Here is a 22,750-nt window from a genome sequence, read left to right as displayed (position 1 = left end):
GGGACCAGGGAATTGCTCATTTTTGACTGCAATATGGAAACGAGCAGTTTGATCCATTCAAGGTAGATACGTACTTTAAAAGGCATCTGGATATAGTGACCATCACTACTTTAACTTATGCCTAGAGCCTCCCTGGTGACACAAAGCTCTGCAGAACTACAGATGTTTCAGCACCAAGCCTATTGATACTGTCCAAGAAGGAGATGTGGCTCCCCATAAGACCCACCTCAGGCCACCAGTCTCACCTGTAACTCTGAACTTGTACTTCAAGACACATAAATACGGAGGCAGGACTCTAGACAGGCCAGGGCCAAGCTGCTGTTCATGTAGCGCCTGGGCTGGCACCACTGCTGTCAGCAGCGTCGCGGCCATTTGCACAGACAAGTCACCATAGCGGTAACATTCTCTCCCCAGCGCTCCAGCTGTAACAAATCCTGACAGGTTTGTTTTGGGATGTGTGATCCGTATTAGCTGAAACATGGGAAAGAAAAGGCAAACAATCTGTTCAACACCCAAATAGGCAGTGGTGTTGTTACGCTGCCGATTGTACTTGGTGTTCCTGTGCAACAGGGATGTGTAGTACCAGAAATGAAAAGGTGTGTCAGCCACGTTCTTGCATTTGCAATTAATACTGGTTCTGCCTCAAGGAACGCAATATTTTATTAACTCTGATGCTTGCACACCATTCAACTGCAATTATGTTGTCAGGAGAAGTGGAAGGCAGCTGTAATGTTGTACAACAAAGATTGGTTCATTGAAGGACTTCTTGTATTATAATTATCTTTATATAATAAGACAAAAGGAAATGAAAAGCAAGTTCTGTAGAAAAGGGTCTAATCAATTCTCATTTCACGCATTTATTTGGGAACTCAAATCAAAGAACAACTGAGTATCTTTTCAGAATTTTCTCCGATTATCTTGTAAACAAGATAAGGAAGACAGTGGAGATCTGGAGATGGCCTACAGCTTTTAATGCACTTCCCTTTTAGCCTGGACTCATGGAGTCTAATCCTTCCTGGAATCCCAAGGGAAAACATCAGTGCCTGTTCACTTCATCTTAAATCCCTTTCAAGTATTTGTCCTTATCAGAAAACAGTCATATAATCAGTTGTAATTCAGCGCGTTGCAGTCTGTTCATACAGAAGATTTAGCTGAAGACAGGACGGCTCTGGCAGGTCATGACAACAGCACTTTAGCAGAGAGCTGTGAAGGAATATGACAGAGCAGTTCCTCTGAATTATCATAGTAGAAATGCACGGGTTAACCACATTCTTCAACATTAAAAATAATACCCCTGGAAAAACAGTCATTTCCATTACAAATATCAGGGAATAATCTAATACTATTGAACTCAGTAATAAAAATGCTGCTGACTTCAATAAAAACTTCACTTACTGGGTTTTCAGGAGAGGAAAATTTGAATATTTATCTCCAATTTAGAAGAGACTCTCCAAGTACCTCTAATGTAGTCTAGCAGAGGTCACCTTTCTGCACACCTTTTAAATATACATCAGAAGCAGCAAAAGCACACAATCTCCCCACCCACTTACCTCATTTATGTGCTAACAGGCATCAGGATGGAGGATGTTGGTTCACTGTTCAATCAGCAGGATGGAAAGATCCCTGGACTTGCAAGGGCACCAACTTCCTTTCTGAACCGGCAAATTTCCTTTCTTGTTGCACTAATTAACTCATCTTTAGAATCCCTGTTTAGACTCTACCACCATGTGTGTGACCACATAGAAAAATAAAATCGTTACAAATTCCTTTGCACATGAAAGTAAGTCTCAAGAGAAACAAGAATCACATTTAAAACTCTATTTCAAAACACAGATGCTGCCAGGCATCTCATGATGGAATCCACTCGTGGCCTCAATCCCTCCAACATTTACTGTCAGATGGCAACATTTTTTTTTCAATAGGCTAAATATTGAATGTGCAACCTGCCCTTTTAATAAGAGGGTTTGGTTTTCTCTTGCGTAGAGCTCCTGTTAATGGCTCTCTGTACAATTCTGAGCCCACAACATAATACCAGTGTGTGATCAGGCAAAGGGACCAACAGTTGTTTTTTTCAAGAACATTTTATAATGTGTTTCAGGATTTGGCCACTCATTAACAAGGGGATTTTCCAAAACATTCTGCATTAGTCTAACTGTAGCAGTGTTGACTCTGAAAATATCACCCTTAGTCTTAGCTCTTCAAAGAGTAACTTTAAATTCTGATCCAAATATAAACCAGTGTAGTGGTGTCAGCCTGAATAAACAGAAGCTGAAACCACAGTGGTAGCATTTTAAGATGGTGTTAGGTCAGGTACCAAATGACACCACCTAACAAAAAAAAAACAACAAAAAACTTTCCCTTGTTAATTATTTCACTGCTAATCATTTTAGCAGAAACCCCATCGCTGCTGGATAGGGGAGAAGACTGCATCAGGTAGAGTCAGGGCAGTTACTCGCTGGGACAAAGGCATTTGGTCCTCTGCCAGATGTAACATCATGATTGTTTCTGCCCCAAAGGAGGGAAGATACACGCACCTTCTGCTTTGTATCAATAAAGCAAGCTGTTCAGGGCTCAGTGTCTTGTCAACAGCCAGAAGCCACAGCCCAGTTACCACAGCCTCACGCTTCGCCAAGCAGCTCTTCCAGTTCCAGCAGAAGGCCTGCAGCATGCTTCAAAATTTGTGAGGGAAAATGTCAGCATAGGGCCCAAGAGACTTTGATCTCCCTGTTCTCCCACAGACATCCCACGTGGCCTTGAGTACGGCATCCTCAGGCCCAATGTGTATTTACGCACTTAAATCACACTAAATAGGATTTCAAAAACCTTCATCTACATCTAAATTCCTTCACAAATCTTGCTCTTGATCTCTCCAGCTTTATCCATGTTAGCAAATCAGCTCAAGGCTCCATCAGCAGTAGAAATCCACCCTCCTGGTTGTTCTTAAGAAGTACTGCATCCAGCTCTGGGGCCCCCAGCATCAGGGGGACATGGACCTGCTGGAGCGAGTCCAGAGGAGGCCACGGAGATGCTCAGAGGGCTGGAGCCCCTCTGCTGTGGAGACAGGCTGAGGGAGTTGGGGCTGCTCAGCCTGGAGAAGAGAAGGCTGCGGGGAGACCTGACAGCACCTGCCAGTGCCCAAAGGGGCCGACAGGGAAGCTGGGGAGGGGCTTTTTACAGGGGCCTGGAGTGCAGGACAAGGGGGAATGGCTTTAAACTGAACGAGGAGAGATTTAGGTTAGACAGTAGGAAGAAATTCTTTACTGTGAGGGCGGCGAGGCGCTGGCACAGGCTGCCCAGAGCAGCTGTGGATGCCCCATCCCTGGGAGTGCTCAGGGCCAGGCTGGATGGGGCTGGGAGCAACCTGGGCTGGTGGGAGGTGTCCCTGCCCATGGCAGGGGGCTGGAACTGGATGGTCTTTAAGGTCCCTTCCAACCCAAACCGTTCCACGATTCTAGAATGTAAGTCCTGCCCTGCACTGGTTTGGTATCAGTACCAGTTCTCCGCTTGGTAACCTCAGGCACAGGGAGCAGGGTGGCGTGGCTGGCTCACGCTCCATCCACACCTGCCTCTCCAGACCACATGGATGAGGTCACAGAACAAGCAGCTCCAAAATGTTAGGACTGAACTGCAGCAAGGAGAGCAACAGCAGCATTGGTGTAGGGAATAAAGAGGCAAAAGCATTCTGTAAAATGAGAACAGCTCGGCTTCACCGCTCAGACAGGGTAGCTTATGGTGGACTATACTTACAGACCTTGGAATGGGGCCATCTAAGGAAAAAAGGGCTGTTTAGTGGATGCATCTATTTTTCTATTCTTCCAGTAATACAGCTATACAATTTGTTTTGTACTTCTGAACCAAACAATTGCACATTCACAGTTGGAGGTAGGGTATAAACATTGTCTCTAGCTGATCCCCTGATCCAGTCGTTCTAGCTGAATTAATCACATTCGCAAATCATTCCAGGATTTGCTGCTGTCAGAGCAGATGGCCAGGCAGACTGCATTTGTGAGCAAGGCGGGCACATTCTCCTTCCAGTTATCCAGCTGCATTTTCCTATAGCAGATATTTAATATTAGACATTATTTTGAAGAAATGCTAAATCTCTCTTGCTCCTCATTCAGTTCAGTAAGGGCACTGACCCCTAACTTTCTGTCCTCGAAGGCCTTGGTGAAAGTGTGGGATGGCTGGTGACCCTTTCCCTTTCAACTGAATATCTTCTGCCCTATTTTCTTCTGCTGTCTTCCCATTTTCTGCAGAAAAGAGGTGACAACAACAGATGCTGTTTGGCATAGGGATTTCAAGGGTACATTATATTAATTGATCAGCTAAGTACTGCAGAAAAGGAAAGAGAAACTGCCTTCATGCTAGGAGCTGCCTGCCGTAGCACCTAACAGCAGGAACAGTTGACAGTGCGCCTTTCAGAAAGCCTTGATGGGACTTCCCCATCACAGTGGTAAATTTGCCGTGAAAGACACTCATGCTGTTTTCCCAGTGTTCGCATCTGTTCTGTATTCAGTGTCTTTCTGGCTGATAATTGCTCTCTTCTCCCCTCTGTCTCCCGCTGGCCAGCTAGAGCTGTCAGGGGAGCTTCAGCTGAGCTCAGTCACATTCTGTATGAGATGTCTCACTTATCACCTAAGGTGAATAAGGTTAACCAAGAGTGTTTGCAGTCCCTGAAAGAATGAAACACGAGAGAACAGTCCAGAGGAGACAATTCCCCTGTGGTGTGACAAAACGGACCACACCGATTAACTACATCTATGCAAATGTATTAAAATTATCTCCTTCACTTTATGGCTGCATTGAGAGAAAGGACACAGAGCCTAGTCTGAGCAAGGCGAGGCTGCAAAGGAAGCTGCATATACACACTGCAGCAGCCAGCCCATTACCTGCACAAGATCACACCATCTTAGTAGCACCAAAAGGAACAGCGGATACAAAAGGAAGCCTACAAGACCTGGGAGAGGAATGGTGGCCAAGTTTAAACTGATGCGAATACAACTTTACGTGCCAGTAATGTCCTAACCACTACCAGAGAATATTCACTCTTTAGTATTTCACCATTTTCCTTCACTGTTTTTCACAAAATGAAATGTTGAATGTAAAAAACAAATAAACCCCATAAAATGAGTGTTAAAGAGAAAAATCGGGGTGTGGGATTGCTCAGCCTTATGCTCAACCTTTCAATATAGAGACCTGGCAGCTACAAATACATATTAATAATCGGAGAAGTCAAAAGCTAATGCCAGGGCTTCTCATGCTTCAGAATTGTTGTGTTCATTGAAACATGGCTGAAAATGAAGCTCCCAATGCCTTCAATACAGCACAAATCAAGCCAGTCCACCGCCTTACATAGCAGCTCAGATAGAGGTTGTCAGTTCCTCAAGACCAACTGCTGACCCCAAAGAGACATTTTGAGAACTACAACTCCTTCTTGCTAAGCTGCAGGAACCTGTACACCTCCACATCTGGCAGTTCAAGACTGTTCTTTAGGAACACCGGAGCTTCCTCTCAGATGGCAGAAAAATTCTCTCTTCCCCAGCAGTTACAATTTAAGCTGCATACCCAGACCAGCTCAGCGCACAGGACCGATTCCCTGGGCTCGATACCACTCTGGAGGAGATGCGGAAGCAGCAGCCACTCCACAAACTTGGTACCATCTCCACAGCTCTTCCTTTGCCGCTAGAGAGAAGGAGTTGCCTGCCCTAAGGGAAGACCGTGCAGAGAATGACTGTTATCAAACTAGTCATACATGCAGAAGCAAAATCCAAGAATTCCAGCACTGAGATCTATAAATCCCTTTGAGCAGGCTTTTCCACATGAAGCTGAGCACACTTTTTTTTTTTTTTTTTCCTAACCAGCCACATCTTAGGAGATTGGCAAGTCTTGTTCTATTTTCTGCTGTAACACATGAACAATCCAACCAGATCAGGCCAAAGCTTTGTTGGGTCTCCACAGCAGCTGGTATGCCTGCAGCTACCGAGAGAGGTGCCCTTAGCCAATGCCCCCACACAGGTGAGGTCTCCTCTGCTGCTGCAGAAGGCCCTGGGGCGCATCACCAAAACCACAGCTGACACGACTGTGCCAACTAACAAGGGCAGGGGATGGCCCATCCACCACACACCCTCATTTTTGTTCCAAGGGGTGAAGCCCACCTTAAATCATCACCCCTGCCATAGAGGACTTGAGCAGAATAAACCCCAACCACTCTCACACCCACAGAGTGCTTCGGGTCTCTGCCCCACAGCCTCCCTGCCAGCACTCGCCCTTAAGGCTGCTCAGCAGCACCACACCAATACCTTTCCTGCTTGTGCTTGGCTTCCCCACCCTTACCTGCACCCAGACACAACATGGCAGGACCATGGCCTGTGAGGAGCAGGTAAGGAGCCTGGGAGAGCCAGCTCGTACTCCAATCAATTCCACCACCTGTGGGGGACATAGAACAATAGGCACAGGCATGTTCACAAGACCCTTTGGCTGGAGCCCCTTTCACTGCCAGGAAACTTCTGCACATATGGGCAATGATTGCCCCAGCTCCTCCAGAACCAACTACATTTCTCCTCTTCTCTGCAATATCCCCAAAGACCCCACCAAGTCAAGGGATCTGCTTAGCAAACTCCTCCTCGCCCTGGGCAAGCCATCTATCCACACACCTGGGAGAGAAAGCACCAGCTGTGCGATACCCAGGCTATGTGCATATTGCAGATGTGTACTGCTGCACGGAGGTTTTCCATTTTGTTTCCTATTCCCTTCTCTAGCCTTGACTTTGCCCTTTTCATGTACCTATTACTAGTCAATGACCTTTCCCAAATGAAAGCATTTAGCTTTATATCCCTAGATCTTCTTGCAATTCCCTTTGGTCTGCTTCTGTTTTTACTCTCTCAATGATCTAGCAGTGCCCATAAACTATCACCTCATTTTCTAGTTAAGCATACTCAACAAACAACAAAGAATGTCACAGGACTCCACAGTTGATCTCACCCTCGATGTGAGAGCTATTTAAAGGGAAGGAGAGTGGGGGAAAGGAATAATCAGCTGCTCTTGAGAGTCATTCTTCTCCCACAGCAGCTTAGGTGTTTTTTTCAGAGCTTTGGGCAACAGATTTTGTTGCAACATACTTAGGTGACCAAGATGCCATTCAAGAGCACAGCTGCTTCAGCACATCTGGCATTTTCTCCTCTTGCCTGGGGGAGAAGGATGTTACTTCTACCATTAATGCTATTCTTCAGCATGGGCAGAAACAGTGAATATCAGCTACCAAAGCCAAATTACTTGGTCAACAACATAAGAAAAAAAAATCCCCAAAGATCAGGAAAGGAAGAAACAGTCAGCCAGAATGAGGAAAAGGAGTGCTTCAATCAAATTAATCTAATGGTCTCTTGAGCAGGAAAGAGATGAGCCAACAACTGTGAGGAAAGGGTGCAACTAAGTTCCTTTGGCTTCTTTCAAGCTTTGAGGACCTTGACAGCCACTCTGACACTGTTCACTTGGCACCTGCACTCTATAGTGTCATTTCACAGCTCCAGGTTATGCCGGCAACCTTGACCTTGTGGGAGAGATGTAAAATAGAAGTCTATGTGGTATTCCAGAATGAAATGGAGCCCCCGTGCTGTCTTGCAGCTTACAAGTATGCTCACTTGAGTTCTGTGATACAAGGTGCAGAGCAGCAGAGGCGGATGGCAGTTATCCTGCAGTATGCCATCAGATGCTGTCCTCCCCTCTCCCTGGCTGCCACCCTTCACAACAGATGGAAAGAGGAATTATTTTAGGTAGAAGAGCAAGCGAGGGAGTACGTTCAAGCCCACGGGGTGCTGCAAGTCCAAAGCAAACTCCAGAAAGCTGAGAAAGGGAGGAAAATCATACCTACTATTAATACATTTTCCTGTCAGACACCCATTCTAGATGTGCTACTTTGCAATTAAAACAGGGCAACACAATCTCTTAATTAAACATTTTATTTAAACCAATACAAGCACCACGCTTAGCAAAAAAGATTTGGTTTAAAGTAAACATGCAATGTGAACTAGCAGAGACTAAACAGCATATGGAAGTTGTACTGGTTACCAATATTTTCATGGAACTGCCAAATTCTCAAAACTGGCCATGACCCTCTCGCACCTTTTAGCAACTGCAGCACTGGTGCCAACCAACATGTCACCGTACACAAGTCAACCAAGTCTGGATCACGTAACAAACACAAGAGTGTCACTGCCCCTTCTCATGTCCCATCACACCTCCATTTCACAGTTACTAGGTGGCTGTATCCAAAAAAATGTTGCATGATTATTTCTTTTTTGAACGCATGAAAGTGAAGAATTTAACTCCCTTTGCATGTGTGATTCAGATCCCTGTTACTAGTTTAACATTGTTTCTGGACTAGCTATTTTACAGTTAAAGATACAAAAATGGAATCCTGGTACAAATGCGTAAGATGCTCCTTTGGAGAAGTGAAAAGGTGTCAACACCCGCATTATTGCCTCCTTTGATAGATCAAAACAGCATTTATGATACTAGAAACACACTTAAACCATCAAATACCAGAATTTGGTTTTTTGTTAAAAATATTCAAACAATACAAATCCATTTTATGGGCTGACATGCAAACTCATGCTTTAATTCAGCTTACCATCGATTAATAGGATTAGAAGAGCTGTATCCCAGCCATCTAGTCAGTATTTAAAGCAAACCAGATTAATTGTGGCAGAAATCTCCCTTTGAGAGACTGTTAACTCCAGGCCAAGGATTTTACGGCCAACTCACTAACTCCTGAAAAATAGGAGCTCACAATGGAAGATGCTGACTCTCAGACCTTTAGCTACAAAGGCTCCCACAGGTGGCATTAATTTACATTGCCCTTTAATTTGAACGCTCTTTAGAGATCTGAAAATTCAAGACAAACGTACAATTACAGATGGGCAACTCACTAGTAAAGCACAGTGAGAACATACTGGCCTTCTGAACACAGACACATCTGCCTCCCACTGATGTTATGGGGGCAGCAGTACAGAAAATACAGTGCTAAAGATAACTTGGGAAAAATAGGTTAGAAAACAAGTATTACTTGTGCAGGAAAGATTTTGACATAATTAATGTCTTTGTTTAATCAAGTATTAGCACTACCTGTATCTGAAGGGCCTAGGACAGTAACCAGCAGACAGCTGCGTCAAAACACTGCATTAAAAACAAGGAAACCACAAATAAGCCTAGAACAGCAAACATCCTCTGCACACTCATTCTCCAAGTGCCTGCAGCTGCTTCCTCGCTTCCACAGCTCAGAGAAGGGAAGGAGGTACAGCCACCAAGCAAGGCTGTTTGAAGAATAATACTGGTGGGCTGAGCAGCATCAACACCCTTCCCATGAAAGTGGACTTTAACACTCTCATCAGGATTTGTCTGCTTTCTACAAGACTTGCAGGGCAGTGCCAGAGGCAGAAAGTCCTTAAGCAGAGGCAACAACAGCATCCAAAGCTAAAGAACTCAGACTGAAGATAGAGCCATAAATAGCAATATTTTCTTGGCAGAAGGTGGAGTGATCCAGAGATGAAGAATCAAATTCAATCATTTGCCTGCAGCAGCTCCAGCTCCTCCCCTCGCCTCCTGAGAGACAGGCCCCTTTTACAGTTATTTTTGTCAAGACCTGTGCAGCAGCGGTTGGATGCTGGCAGCCCACCAGTGTACAAAGTACAATGACAAAGATTGTTAATTCAGTTTTCCCCACTGCAAGTCAAGCTGAACATTACAAGTGACAGCTTTCCTCTCACCCACACTGTACTTTGACATGGCTTACCTTTAGCACAATGCCAACAAAACTAGATCCTTGCTGTTTCAAGACTGGGACTTAGAATGACACTATTCTTTAAGCCAAAGTCTTACTTATACAATGCTTGTCACAAAATACATTGTTTTTATTTATCTGTAGTACACAAAGATCAAGCAACAGTTTCATAATCAACATTTTTTTTGTCCAGGGAAGTGAAACTGTGTTTCCAGTCACTGCACTAACACAGACATTTAATTACAAGCATTTCTTTCCCACGCTGAAAGATCAATTTAAGTGGATCATTCTAACATGTATTTTGAAAAGCTCCCCTCAAGTCAGATTTGTATACAAATAAATGAGTAGTAACATCAAACTCAGAAGAGATTTACCAACAATGAGGACCTTTGCAAATTAATTCCTTGTGATCTTAGAGGAAGTAAGTGTTTTAGCACTATCACAACATATGTTTACTACCAAAAAATAAACCTTCTTTCAGCAAAGGTTTCACAGCATGAAATACTGGCCTCTAAATTTAACACTGCATTCCTTCTCACCAAACAGATTTGTTAGGGCAGCTGTATTTTAAAGTATGTTATCAACAGGAAGCTGCTCTTATGCAGATACTTACTCAGTAGCACAACAAACATGAGCAAGACAGTGAGATACTGTCACATGAGTACTCCTTTTGCCACTGCATGGGCTGAACATGTCCCATATCAGACAACTACTCTATTCAATATAAAACAGACCTGTAAAAAGACTGGTCATTTATAAAAGTTAAATACTATTTTCACATTAGAATATTTGCTGTTTCAAAGAGATGAACCGTAACTAAATGAAAATCAAGTTATCACTTATGCAAAAGCTCTATCTGGAATGTAATTTTGACCAACAAGCAGTTAAGAAAGTTAAGAGACTGTAAAGTACTCAAAAGCTATGTGTGGCCAACTTTTATAACAAAAAGTGATACAAATCATTCATTATCATGAAAAGCTTTAACCTCCTGACTCCTACAAATGGAGTAGATGACAGGAATTTCAAAGAAAATGAGGTTAGCTTTTTTTTTTTAATCAGATGTCAACTGCAACACCAGGCACTAGGAAAAAATGTTACTTCGATTCTTTAAAGTTTTTACCAAATTTGTACTAAGTGGCAGTGTAAAATTCTCAAGTCATTTTAAAGCTAACAAATTAAAGGCACACAGTATTAGCAGGTGTTCATATCATAGGAAATGAGCAAAGAGGTAAACTCTGTAACAGTGTAGTAAGTTATATATGCAAGACACCTGGTATGAGAGTAACCAGAGTTGTAATTCAGCCCTTAGTTATCATCTAGTTCCTGTAAGACTGTATCAGCATGAGAACTGGACAGTCAAAGCTTTGCCCTGAAATTTAGAAAGATTTGACTCAGTCAAGTGAGGAATTACTGGAATGACAAAAATTAGTTCCAAGCATTTGAGAAAGCTCACGTGGACTCAATGGAAAGATAAATGGATGGATTTGCTATACAAGGATTTTGTCTTTCTAATACTAAATGCTTGCAGGGAGTAATTTTCAAAATTGAAAAGACATTAAGTCAAAAAGTCTGTAAAGTAAGTAACAGTACACAATTTCTGCACATAAATGGCTAGTATGTGTCATAAGGATGCATTTGTAGCTCAGAAAAAGTTAGCATCAGCTTCCAAATTATGTTTGTAGATACAAATCCAGAACTGAACTATTTTAGTTATAGAAATATTAGTCACAAGAGTGCAAAAGGAGTCCCTGCAGAGGAGTATTCCCTTTTAACAGGTACAAATAAGGAAACACCTGCAAAGATTTGTTACTTCAAGGAGACAGACCTGCTATTCTTTGCACAAACTTTGCACAAGAGATACACTGCAGGAGACAGATGTAAATACAGTGCATTTTTTAGATGTAAGTATTCATGTCTGGTTCCAGTATTATCAGGATGGTACATAAATACTTATTACAGAGGTTTTCTTAATGGAAGAAGCCCAGTTTCTCACGCAGCCATTCTTCAGTTAGGTCTTCTGTATTTCTTATTTCAAATACCTAAACAAAATTGCATTGTGTAAATTCTTGAGGTGATGGTACATGAAAGGGGTAAGCATACAAGGCAACCAGTACCTTTTCCACACAAGTAGTTTGAGCTGTAATAAACCAGTAACCAACCTAGAGGTTCCATGTGCTTTCTTGAAAGGATCAATTAATCTTCTCAAATAACATCAGTACAAAATATGCAACACTAAATGGCAAGGAATATTACTAACGAACAAGAATCCCATAATTCGTATTGCTAGAGTATGTGAGAACAGCACATGTACAATACTTTATAGTTACTCTGAAATGGCACCATTTCATATGTATTACCTCAGCAAGAAGATTGTCTGTTTTAAGACTACAAATGAATTTAACCTCTGGACTGGATTTAGCCCAAAGTTCAGGAATTTTGCTCAGCCCAAGAGGGTTCTCCTTTTTGAACTGTTCAATTTCTTACTTGAACTGAAATAAACCCTTAGTATCCAGTAACATTGTTTTCCCTGAAGAAACAAGCCCGGGATACCTCAAAATAGGAAACTTGGAAAAAAACCCAAACAAGACCAAAGACAAACAACCAAACCCCAAAAACCATTAACTCAAAGCTTTGCTGAAGCCTTAAAACAAATCTTTAACACAGCCTTGAAGCAGAAAAGACCGGAGACATGAATATACTCTTTACGTTCCATACAGGCAAGTGACTGTTTTGTTGGGTTTTCTTAATACCCTTGAAGAGAGGCTAAGTTAATTCTGTATTGCTAACTGGAACCTTTCAGATGCCCACAAATCTTTTCAGAAGAGTCAAGTAAGTAAATTTTGCAAATCCACAGGCCTTCAAAAGTGGTGCTCTAAGTAATGAAAACAAGAAAACTATTTTAAATTGAGACTGTTGTTACTACTCTGACAACACAGAAAAAGGCTATGTCAGCACTTTATCAGTTATCTGCCCCTCTAATGGTATCAAGTACATAGCTGCAAAAAGCATGCTCAGGCCATTAGAATGGATGGGATTTTGTAAGACTCACAAAACAAGCTTCTCGGTTAACCTGCTGTTTGGAATGAGCTTCCTAGTTAGTCCTGTTCTCAGCCATTTCACCATTTTAATCTTCAGGAAGCAATTCAAGTTCTGTATCTTTTCTTCCTTATTACCCATTTCTGCTGCAGTAGACTTTGGACACTGTTTCTTGTATTCAGTGATCCACTACTATCAAATAATATTGAGGGGTTTTTTTTGTTTGTTTTTGAAGTAAAAGATAGGGGGGATACCTCAAAATTCAGTGTTATAAGAAAAGATCAGCTTAACAGAAGGCAAGTTAATATGCAAGTCACTGAAAAAAATAACAGGACTCAGTTCAGTCACATGCAGCAAGCACACCAGGAGGAAGTCACAGCATGAGCTAAAATGAAACATAGCTCAGCAAGCAGCAAGAACAAAGCACAACTGAAGAGCAAGTAAGCAACCTGAACTGGAGACAGGCTATCATCTCCAGCTTCAGAAGGAAGATGATCATGGTCCTCTCTATCTGCTCCTAGGCTTTCATTCAAAAGCCTTTCAGACCGAATTTCTCCCACTTGACAGGTGATAGTATCTCCAACAGAGCTAGTCCTCAGGCTTTCACCTTCTCATCAACTTTTCCTTCTCGCTCACTGAAAACTGCCTTCCTCCTCATGGAATTCTTCCCGTCTATCAAAGATGCTAGAGTTCTCAGGTCTCTAAGACGCACTTTCAACTGAACTGAAAAAAAATATATTTCTTGGGGCTGTACTGATTGATTCCATCATTTTATCTCCTGTTTCCCTCCCATTTACCCGTCAACTCGATGTCCAATCTAAAACAGAGAGGGCCTTTTTCACAAAGTACAGCTAGAACAAGTAGAAATTCACAGTTCTTTTATGGGCCCAATGTACATTTGTACTGCGATGTCAAAGGACTAAGGATAAGGAATAACAAAAGTGAACAGTGCTTTTGGGGAATGATGAAATCATTTCACATTGTATGAAAAACCTGAAGTGACCACTGACTCTTTAACTTTACTGGTTGAAACTAAAGTTTTAAGAAGTCTAGGTGTCAATTAAGTAGAGATTTCAAAGGTCTCCAAAATGACAATTAGGTGGCTTTTTATTTTTTAAATATATATACACCTAGGCCTAGTGAATGCAGTGATTTCTTTTGGTCTTAGTACTGGGAGAAGCAAACACAGGGAGATTTGGAATTGTTCAGCACTTGGCACATACGTTACTTATCCTGAAGGCTATGTTCTGCAAGTGTACAGCCCCATGAACTGTGCAGCCACACCAGTCTGCACCACACCATGCTGAGACTTCAGTCTATTCTTCCCATCAATAAATTCATTCCCAAAATAAAGACAGCCATCCTATCAATGGATATTTTAGTTTTAGAGAACACAGTTCCTCCTGTACCCTAAAACTCCAGCAATCCCCACGCCTCTCTCCAGTCTTCCTACAACAGAATCTGTGCACTGTAATTAAAGTCTCATAACATCCTTCTTGTGATAGGTTCAAGCAAGACACAAAACAGCTTCTGCAACCTGCATTTAAGGGGGAGACAGTTATTTCAACTAGTCAATTATACCTTAGTGAGCTCAGCTGTCTGTACAAGCTTATTCTTGCTTCCAGCATACATCATCTGCTGTTCAGGCTTACATCCTGTAGTTGTTTGGGAAAAAAAAAAAGGGGTTGTTTAGTTATTTTGACTGCAACACTTCAAAAATAAATTTTATTTTTTTTTAAAAAAAGAATCCAAACAAAGCTGAAGTCTCCATTCAGAAAAGTGACCTACTTCTTTATATACATTATCATCCTTGCTCTTACTTTCATATCTAGTACTTGAAAAGCACTTCCAGAAGTAGTAAGTGTACAGGTTGAAGTGGTGGTCTCAACATGCACCTCCACTTCTGCTTAGACCTAACATCAAATATTGCAGCAGTCAAACTTGAATCACAACAGCCAACTAATCAGCACCTCCTGCCACTACAGTAGCTAATTACACAACATTCTTTGCTCTTGCTATTTCTAGAAGATGTCCATGCTTTTGCTAGTTACACTTACGCAGATCTTTATACCATGTGCCTTTGAGCTGGAGTCAAACTGAGAACAAACCAAGTCAGTTTGAATTTGTTGTTCCTTCTCCTAATCTCTCCCCAGGTGAATTGGCAGCTCAAAATGACTCCCTACTCCCACAGAGCAACTTCAGTCACAGTTGAAGTTAACTGCTGTTTAGAGTCCCAACTAATGGCTCATTGCTTCCGACTCCAGTATCAGTCTAACCACCGACTTATGTTTGAAGAACATTTTTTTGAAACAGAAAACATCAAGAAAAAAAAGGCTTTTTTTTAGAAGTTGCTTGCTTACAAGTTTCTAGATACAAGTGTACTTTTAAATCTTGCCACCCATAAAGAACATTGTCTAAGCTCTCTTTTCCTATGAAGTACTGCAAGTCTGCCCGCTTTGTTATTTCAAGGTCTCCCAGGATGTTTTTTACTGCTGTTCTAACTCACAAAATAGCTATCCTTCAGAAGAGAAGTTAACACCTGTAACATTTCTCAGGTAACTACAGAAGAATATGCTCACTAGTTGCTCAACTCTTTTACCTACCTAGTTATTTTAGGTCCAAATAATGAAGTGTAAAACAATGCAATCAGTTTATCTTCTTCTAGAGTATAACAAGGATAACCCAGTAACACTATCAAGCTACCCTATTACAATTCAGAACAGACTGTAACCACAGAGCAATTCAGCTCTTTAAGTCCAAATCAAGTCACAGATTATTTGGGTTCTATAAAAATTACACAGCTCCCCATGCAGGTATGTCTATATCAAGTGTTGCTGTGACACAAGCAGTGGAAGTCACTGCTCTGTATAAACCTGGGATGATCCAAGATCAGTGTCTTTCTCCCTGAGCACAGTGCATTCAGCCAGCACTTTCACCTGCCCAGATCTGGGTTATGGAGTCCTCTCCCTCCTTTTCACCCGTAATTGTGACAGCCCTTTAGACCTTCACATGAAAGCGCTGTTTGGAGGCATCCTCTGTTGTTGCCCATTGCACAGAGCCCCCCTGGAAAACACTCCTCTTGAATCCTATCCTCACCCTTTTAGAGCCCTGTTCCTGTCACAGGTAGACATGGGTTCCCATGCCCTTCTGAGGAGAGGGATTTCCTCCCAACTAGTCCCTAATATCTGAAAAGCAAGACTGACAGAGATGAACAGAAACCCTCAGGAACAGAGGTGGTATTACCCAGCCCTCTCCCCATTCATCTCCTGAGCCTTGTCTGATTTCCCAAGATCTGAGGGGAGAGTGACAACAAACACATTAGGTTAAACCTACATGAACAGATGCAGAGCGCTCCTGGCTCCTTTCCTTTAGAGGAGCATGTTGCTGAGCACACCACTAGAACACAGTGGGCAGGCACATTTAGAAGGATGCAGCTTTTGGCCATCTAAGCAGGAAACCAACACTTCTGTTCAGCCATCAGAAATAGGAAAGAAAAAATCTCTTCTATCATACATCTTAAGTGCCCTAAATGTGAACCCCAAAGGCAGCAAAGACCTTCAGCAACCTCCAGGTAGATCTGGGCAGAGGAAGTGTTCACACCTGGCATGAGCTGATGGTGAGGATGAAGCTAATATACTAGTGATTCCCTGCTGCCAAAGAAGGTCTCCAGATAATGCCACAGCTTTACAGTGCCTTGCTTCCGGCAATGGCATAAGCAAACCTAGCCTTAAGCATCTGAACCACAACTCAAGCATTAAGCACTCATTTTATCTTCCATAGCAAATAATATTCCCATATTTACAACACATAATAGCTACTGTTCACAATGTTCACTCACCAACTGGACTGGAGAAGATAAAGCACAAGGGATAAGAAACTCTTCCATCATCATGCTGATACTTGTAACTATACACAATAAATGTTTTTTCTGAGGTTAAAGAAACTAAGAAATAAATGTTATTAGGATCCAATCCTCAGTTATCAGAGCCTGATGCAGGTATAAATAAGTCTTGCATTCTAAAAGATGCTTTAAATTTGGTAAGTAGTCTCACTGTTTTCCTGTTTTCACTTCCATATTTGACTTTTAGAACTGATCCCACCTGCCCTTACCAAAGTCTACCATAGCTGGGCGTAAGGGCTGCCTTGGTATTACTGTTTCACATCAGAGCTAAAAATTATCCTTTCATCACTAATACTCCTCTCCTAGCTTTGTAAAAAGAATTCCCACATCCACCAACATGTTTCTGGCTTGATGAAAGCCAAATTCCTTCTTTGCAGACTAAGCACTTTATTGTTTCAGGTATTTTTGCTCAATTTGAACTCAAGTTTTCACTAGGACTCCTGCTTTATAGTCTACTACTACACTACAGTCATGAAAGGAAAGATTCAGAATGACACATGGGATAGCACCAGCCAGCTTTTAAGGCTAATGGTGGCAGGTATTTTCTTTGCTTATAAGTACACTTTTTATTTCACCTAGCTGAAGAATAATTTATTTGTCCCTCTTTTTTCCCTTTTTAAAATACAGAGATTCTTCCCTAGACCACATGCCTACAGCACTCCCAGAATCAGTAACTGCAGCAACATAGCAAGGGCCACATCCTAAGAAAGTACCAAAACAGAACCCAAGTTACACAGGCAGTTTTCTATATTCAAAAATAGCCACATACAAAACTGGCACTTTTTTACTCATTTCTTTACATTAACAGCAGCGTGGCTTTGCTTTACTTCCCCAAACATTATATAGTCAAAAAGAAAATAAGATCTTGGGAAAGACTTAAATGGTCATTGTTTCAACAATGGGACAACTGTTCAGTGCATCATAGAACTGATCCCTTGGTTATCTCACAAAGTATCAGTAAAGTCACACTACAGGCAGGTATTGGCCTAAAAAGGTGAAGTCCAACTTTGTACAGCTTGCAGGAGTAAGACCAAATCCCAGCAGCGCAAGAAGGATATCGAGGTTGTCTCTCAGGCAGCTCATCTTTTAGCTCATCGGGAGAAATACCCTGGTAACATTAAACACAAGCAACATTTGAACAAGTGATCTTGCTGGCGTACTATGAAGGCTAAAGCAGAATAATGGAAGAGTAAAACATCTGTAAGTTAGATGTACATCTACAGCTGAACTGGTAATGATCTCTCACTTAAATTACTAGAGCAGTTCAGGAAAATTCATGTGCTAACAAATTCCTATGACTAAACGTAGAATTAATGTTAGTATGAATAATCATCCCTATTTTAGGCATAATGAGTTTAGGAAACATTTTTGGCTCCAGTTGGATATGCTGGCAGCTACCATGCTTATCTAACTAGTGCTAAACAGAAGTAAGCAAGCACACAGCAAAAAGTAGCTGTTAAAATCAGCTACATAAATGGTGCTTTTGAAAAATTCAGTCCTTCCTCCTTGAGCAAGAAAAAAAAAAGAACCCCCGTTCTATTTAAATGTTACATTAATTTCTACATTCTGGGGAATAAGAGCTATGGTTAATGCTCAAATCCCTGGGAAGGATTTAATTTTGCCCTATGTACCATTAAGAAACACTACACACTGGGCTGACCTTATTCTGCCACCTATCAAATTTAGAGTCTGCAGAGGATTAGCAATCCTAGCTTCTAATTGATGGTAGACCAGCTCAGAGTCAAATATGCAGATCTACGTGGAAACACAGCAGAAATCTTTTCAAAAAGCCAGCAGGTGCCAAAGGTACTTTTTACATAGTTTTATGGTAACAGCTTTAAAATAACCTTTTTGTGCAATTAATTAGTCAACTCAATTGCTTCTGCATAGTTCCACTATTAATAGTGCTGTGCTTTACATGCAGAGTGACCATGCATTTAAATAAGCTCATGACCCAAATTAGATTAAGAGTTTGATAACAATTTGAAACTAAGGCAGTACCTTAGAGACAACAATACATTGCAGGCTGAAGATATTCTTATTTACAATTCATTTAACAAACCTCATGCTCCTCATCCAGTACCACCAACTGCTTATCCTTGTCGATTTTCACTACAAATCAAAATGAAACATAGATCAATGTTTTCTCAATCAATTTATATAACATACACATGAAGCTTTTTAACATTCCCCCACAAGTATATTCCTTGTGCTTCCATTTTGCTTCTTCGGCGTGCCCCAGGACTTCATAAAAATCATGGAAGTCAAGAGAAGCATACAATATAAGCGCTGTTCATTGTGATACACTCCTAAATTTTAAAGACTGAAACGTCAAACTCCCCTGCTTAAAGGCTACAAAATTTATGAACTCAAAATGACTGTGCCTTGACATTTTCTACTATCATTTCACAAAGTGGTAGACTGAGCTGCAATCAAGCGTAAATACTCAACTAAGAGCAAATGCTGTCTTACATCAGAAGAACACACTGCTTTACAGTTAAAATTACAGACAGAATTAGAAACACTGAAGTTCATGTGAGAAACAGCCTCTTGGCTCCCATTTACCCGTTACATCAGCAATATTACATGGGAAGGAAAAGAGAAGACAGGATTTTCTGCAAGACCTTGCATTTTGTCAGATGTGTTTTTAACTTACTTATAATGGCAGCATTGTTGGTTTCTTTACGAAACCGGAATTTTCTTAGTTTCTCCACCAGGTCTTCAGCAACATCACAAACCACCAGAGACTCACTCTACAAAAAGGAAATGGCAGAGGGGAGGGAAAGATAAATCTTTCTAGTAAACCAGAAAAAACTCCGCATGTCACGCATACGTGCACATAAACCCTACCAAAGTGGAACTGCATGCGGCATGTCCAAAGTTTTAGAACTTACACGTATACCAGAAAAACCATCGATGAGGTTTCTGAAAATAACAGAACTCTTATCTGTTTTAATATCTCTCCTCAATACCACACAATTAGCTAGAAATATTAGCTATTCCTGAAGTGGGATTATCCTCACATCTCTTACAAGTAAACAAATTTTACAGTTCATTTGCCAAGACAAGTCCTGAAATAAGGAAGCCCCTCAAAGTGGCAGGAAATGGGTTAAAGTAAGTATTTAAAGTAACAGAAGCTACTCTTAGTATCTCAGAAGAACACAGACACTAATCAAGGATCACTGCTTATTTTTACCCACCAAAACATTAACTGAACTTCGGAGATTTACATACACAGAAAGCATTTAAGGCATTTTTATCAAAAAGCATGCATACTTTCCCCACGTGCTTCTCTGTTACTAACTCCAATCTTTTTTAGAAGTGTCCAGATAGCATATTAGTCATCACACTTAAGATGGAGAAGGAAATGATTATTTCACAAGCAACCATGCAGGTTATCTTCCATTACACATGCAACTTTTAAACTGTACCAAGCCAACCACTGCCATTTCCTGAGCAGCATCTTATACACACAACCTCTACTGCCACAGTGAAGAGGCACATGCCAGTTAGATGAAGAAAAGATATTTAACATCTCCAGTTTATTCATATTACTGTATTTATAAATTCTTAAGGCATCAAGGCTTTTGTGCCAGAGCAACTGTATTTTAAGATTTGTTTAAAAAAATTGCTCAAATTAAAAAGAAGAAAGTTGTAAGATTACCTATCACAAGCTCTACTAAAGAGGTGTTTCATCAAGACAAATCACTACTTACAAATGAGAAGAAAGTTACTACTTAAACTCCAAGTTCTGTCTCCTCATGTTCAACATTGGTTTGTTTGAGAGATTTTCATCAAAAAGCAGAGGTGTCTCTCCTTCTCCACTTACAAAATCACCTTGCAAATATCCTATGCTTGCTGTTACTCCTAAAGAGACTTCCACCTTGACCATATTCTGGCACAAAGTCTTGTGCCTCTACTCCCTTTTAACAGCTGGGGAGGAAATCAGGCTCTGCTGCGACAGGACAGGTCAGGCACTGTGTGCACAGCCTTCGTTATTTTGCTTGTTTCCCCAAAACTTTAAAGACTGTTCTTGGCTCCCTCTGAACCACAAGCCTCATTAATACCCACTCTTACCATTTCAGGTCTCTATTTATAAAAAACAACAGAGTTTAGGGCTGCATTTCAAGGCTGAAGTTATATTCTTTTACCAAATGCTCTTTTCTGAAGGGAGCATTTCTCCTAGTCCTCTGGGCTCAGCCATTTCCTAACATCTTCCAGCAAACACTGCAGGGTAAGCAGTGCTTGTTTCACACCAGTGCAGCCACACAAACATAAATCCCTAAGAGAAGTTGAAGGCTGCGCTGGCAAAACACATCAGATTCAGATCAGCTATCGGGGATAAGCTGGCTCACCAGTGCTTGGTTTAGTAAAGACCAAAGAAAGTCAAAGAGACAGGAGGACTGCACAGAGAGCGGGCACACCTGCCAAGCAGCACGGTAGGGGGGTGTTGCGGTTGGTTAACCTCAGCCACCATTCATACCAGCATTACGCTTCACGGTTTTCAGAACACGATTTAGCCGTCTGCCGAACAGCCGCTGGCAAGGCAGGTCACGACTTCCTTTTTAAACAGCTGTTTCTTCACTCTCCCCCCGCAGGCTGCCAGCCCCCAGCAGAAAAACAACCTTTTGCCGGCGGGGCAGCAGGTGACACGGCACGGCCCGGAGTGTCGGGCGGGGCTGGGCAGAGCCGGAGAAGCCTCTCACGGCGGCGCCTCGCCGGGCAGCACCCCCAGACCGCCGGCTCGCCCTGAGGGGCCGCCTGCCCCCGCTGCTCCGAAGGCACCTGCTCTCCCCTCAGAGCCTCCTCCCCGGCCCGCCAAGCCCGGCCCGCGGGGACACCAGCCTCACGCCGCCCATCCCGCCTCAGCGAGGGGAACCCCCGCGGCTGGGCTCCCCGCGGCCCGGCCCGGCCCAACCCCCCCTCAGGCGGTACGGGCTTCTCTCACCATCCTTGCGCGCGCGCAACCGCCTAACCGCCGCCGCTCGCGCGCCAACAACGAAAGCCGCCGCCCGCCGCCTCCTCGCTGGGCTGCGCACCCCACTGCGCCTGCGCGGCGAAGACCCCTCGTCTCCCCCTCCCCGTCGGCCAATCAGCGCCGCCGTCCCAGCCGGGCGGGCGGTGTCACCCGCCTACGGGTAGCGGGAAGGTTCAAGAGCGGCGGGGAGCGCCCCACGTGCCGCAAAGGGCGGGAAGGAGGGAAGGGGCGCCGGCGCTCGCCGTGGTACCACGTGACAGCCCAGCCTCGCACTCCGCAGTTCCCCGCCCCGTTACCGCGGCGCCGAGGCCCCGCCCCTCCCCGCGGGAGTCATGGCAACGGGACGGGGCCGTGTGCAACCGGTGGGCGTGTAGCCGCGGGGGGGCCTGTCGAGGCGGAGGAGCAGGCTCAGAAGGTGGGGGGCTCGGTCCTTCGGCGGTTAATGCGGCCGTCGGGGTGGTGAGGGAGGGCCGGGGCTGAGCATTTAAACCCTGATCCGTGGAGGGGCCTCCTCCTGCCGAGGCCAGGCTGGCATGTCAGCCCGTGGGCAGCGCCAGGCAGCCACGGTTAGAAAAGGCCCTTAGGGCCTGTTAGTAACTTCACATCCTTTCCTAAAACACCTGAGGGTATACACAGTAAAATGGCTGTCAAAAAAGCCACAGCTGGAGTGTCTGACTCTGTAAACGTTAGGAGATTCAAATATGAGGCACAAATTGGAAGTTCTGCTGCTCATGGTCCTTCTTGTTTGGACAAGTTGAGCATAATTCTGGAAGTAAACCAGAATTTGGAGCTCACAAATATGAGAAGGGAGTGCAAGGCAGGCACTTCTGTTCAGTAACAGGCTGCTGGTGGAGGGCTGTCTCAACGCTGGGCCAAATATCTGACCTTCTTCATGCTGCTGGGAATTTAAGCTGCTATAACAAAGAATGCCTTCTTCACACTCCTGTAGTGGGAGTTAATTAAGAATGCTATTCGTTTTTTTGCTCAAAGAGAATGAAAGTATAGATTAAGACTTTGCATCTCAGGTACGACCTCATGCAAGCTATATTAATGACTTAAA

General features: G+C 42.9%; 1 protein-coding gene across 2 annotated transcripts; it reads right to left on the bottom strand.

Moving 5' to 3' along the window:
* Positions 1-7,937: 7,937 nt before the first annotated feature.
* GMFB (glia maturation factor beta) lies at positions 7,938-21,815 on the bottom strand. 2 transcript variants are annotated; one of them, XM_055716174.1, is made up of 7 exons: positions 21,661-21,815; positions 19,369-19,465; positions 18,775-18,824; positions 17,771-17,820; positions 16,650-16,732; positions 14,393-14,466; positions 7,938-11,814 (listed from the first exon to the last, which is right to left on the bottom strand). In XM_055716174.1, exons 1-7 carry the CDS (start codon positions 21,661-21,663, stop codon positions 11,743-11,745), a joined length of 429 nt encoding a protein of 142 aa, XP_055572149.1. In that variant the 5' UTR covers positions 21,664-21,815; the 3' UTR covers positions 7,938-11,742. The 2 variants fall into 2 exon arrangements, with proteins under 2 accessions (XP_055572149.1, XP_014134388.1); XM_014278913.3 differs by lacking the exon at positions 21,661-21,815 and adding an exon at positions 21,137-21,526.
* Between the last annotated feature and the right edge of the window lie 935 nt (positions 21,816-22,750).

The sequence above is a fragment of the Falco cherrug genome, chromosome 7 (genome assembly GCF_023634085.1).
Source record: "Falco cherrug isolate bFalChe1 chromosome 7, bFalChe1.pri, whole genome shotgun sequence".
NCBI lineage: Eukaryota > Metazoa > Chordata > Aves > Falconiformes > Falconidae > Falco > Falco cherrug.
This window is presented reverse-complemented; position numbering and strand designations above follow the sequence as displayed.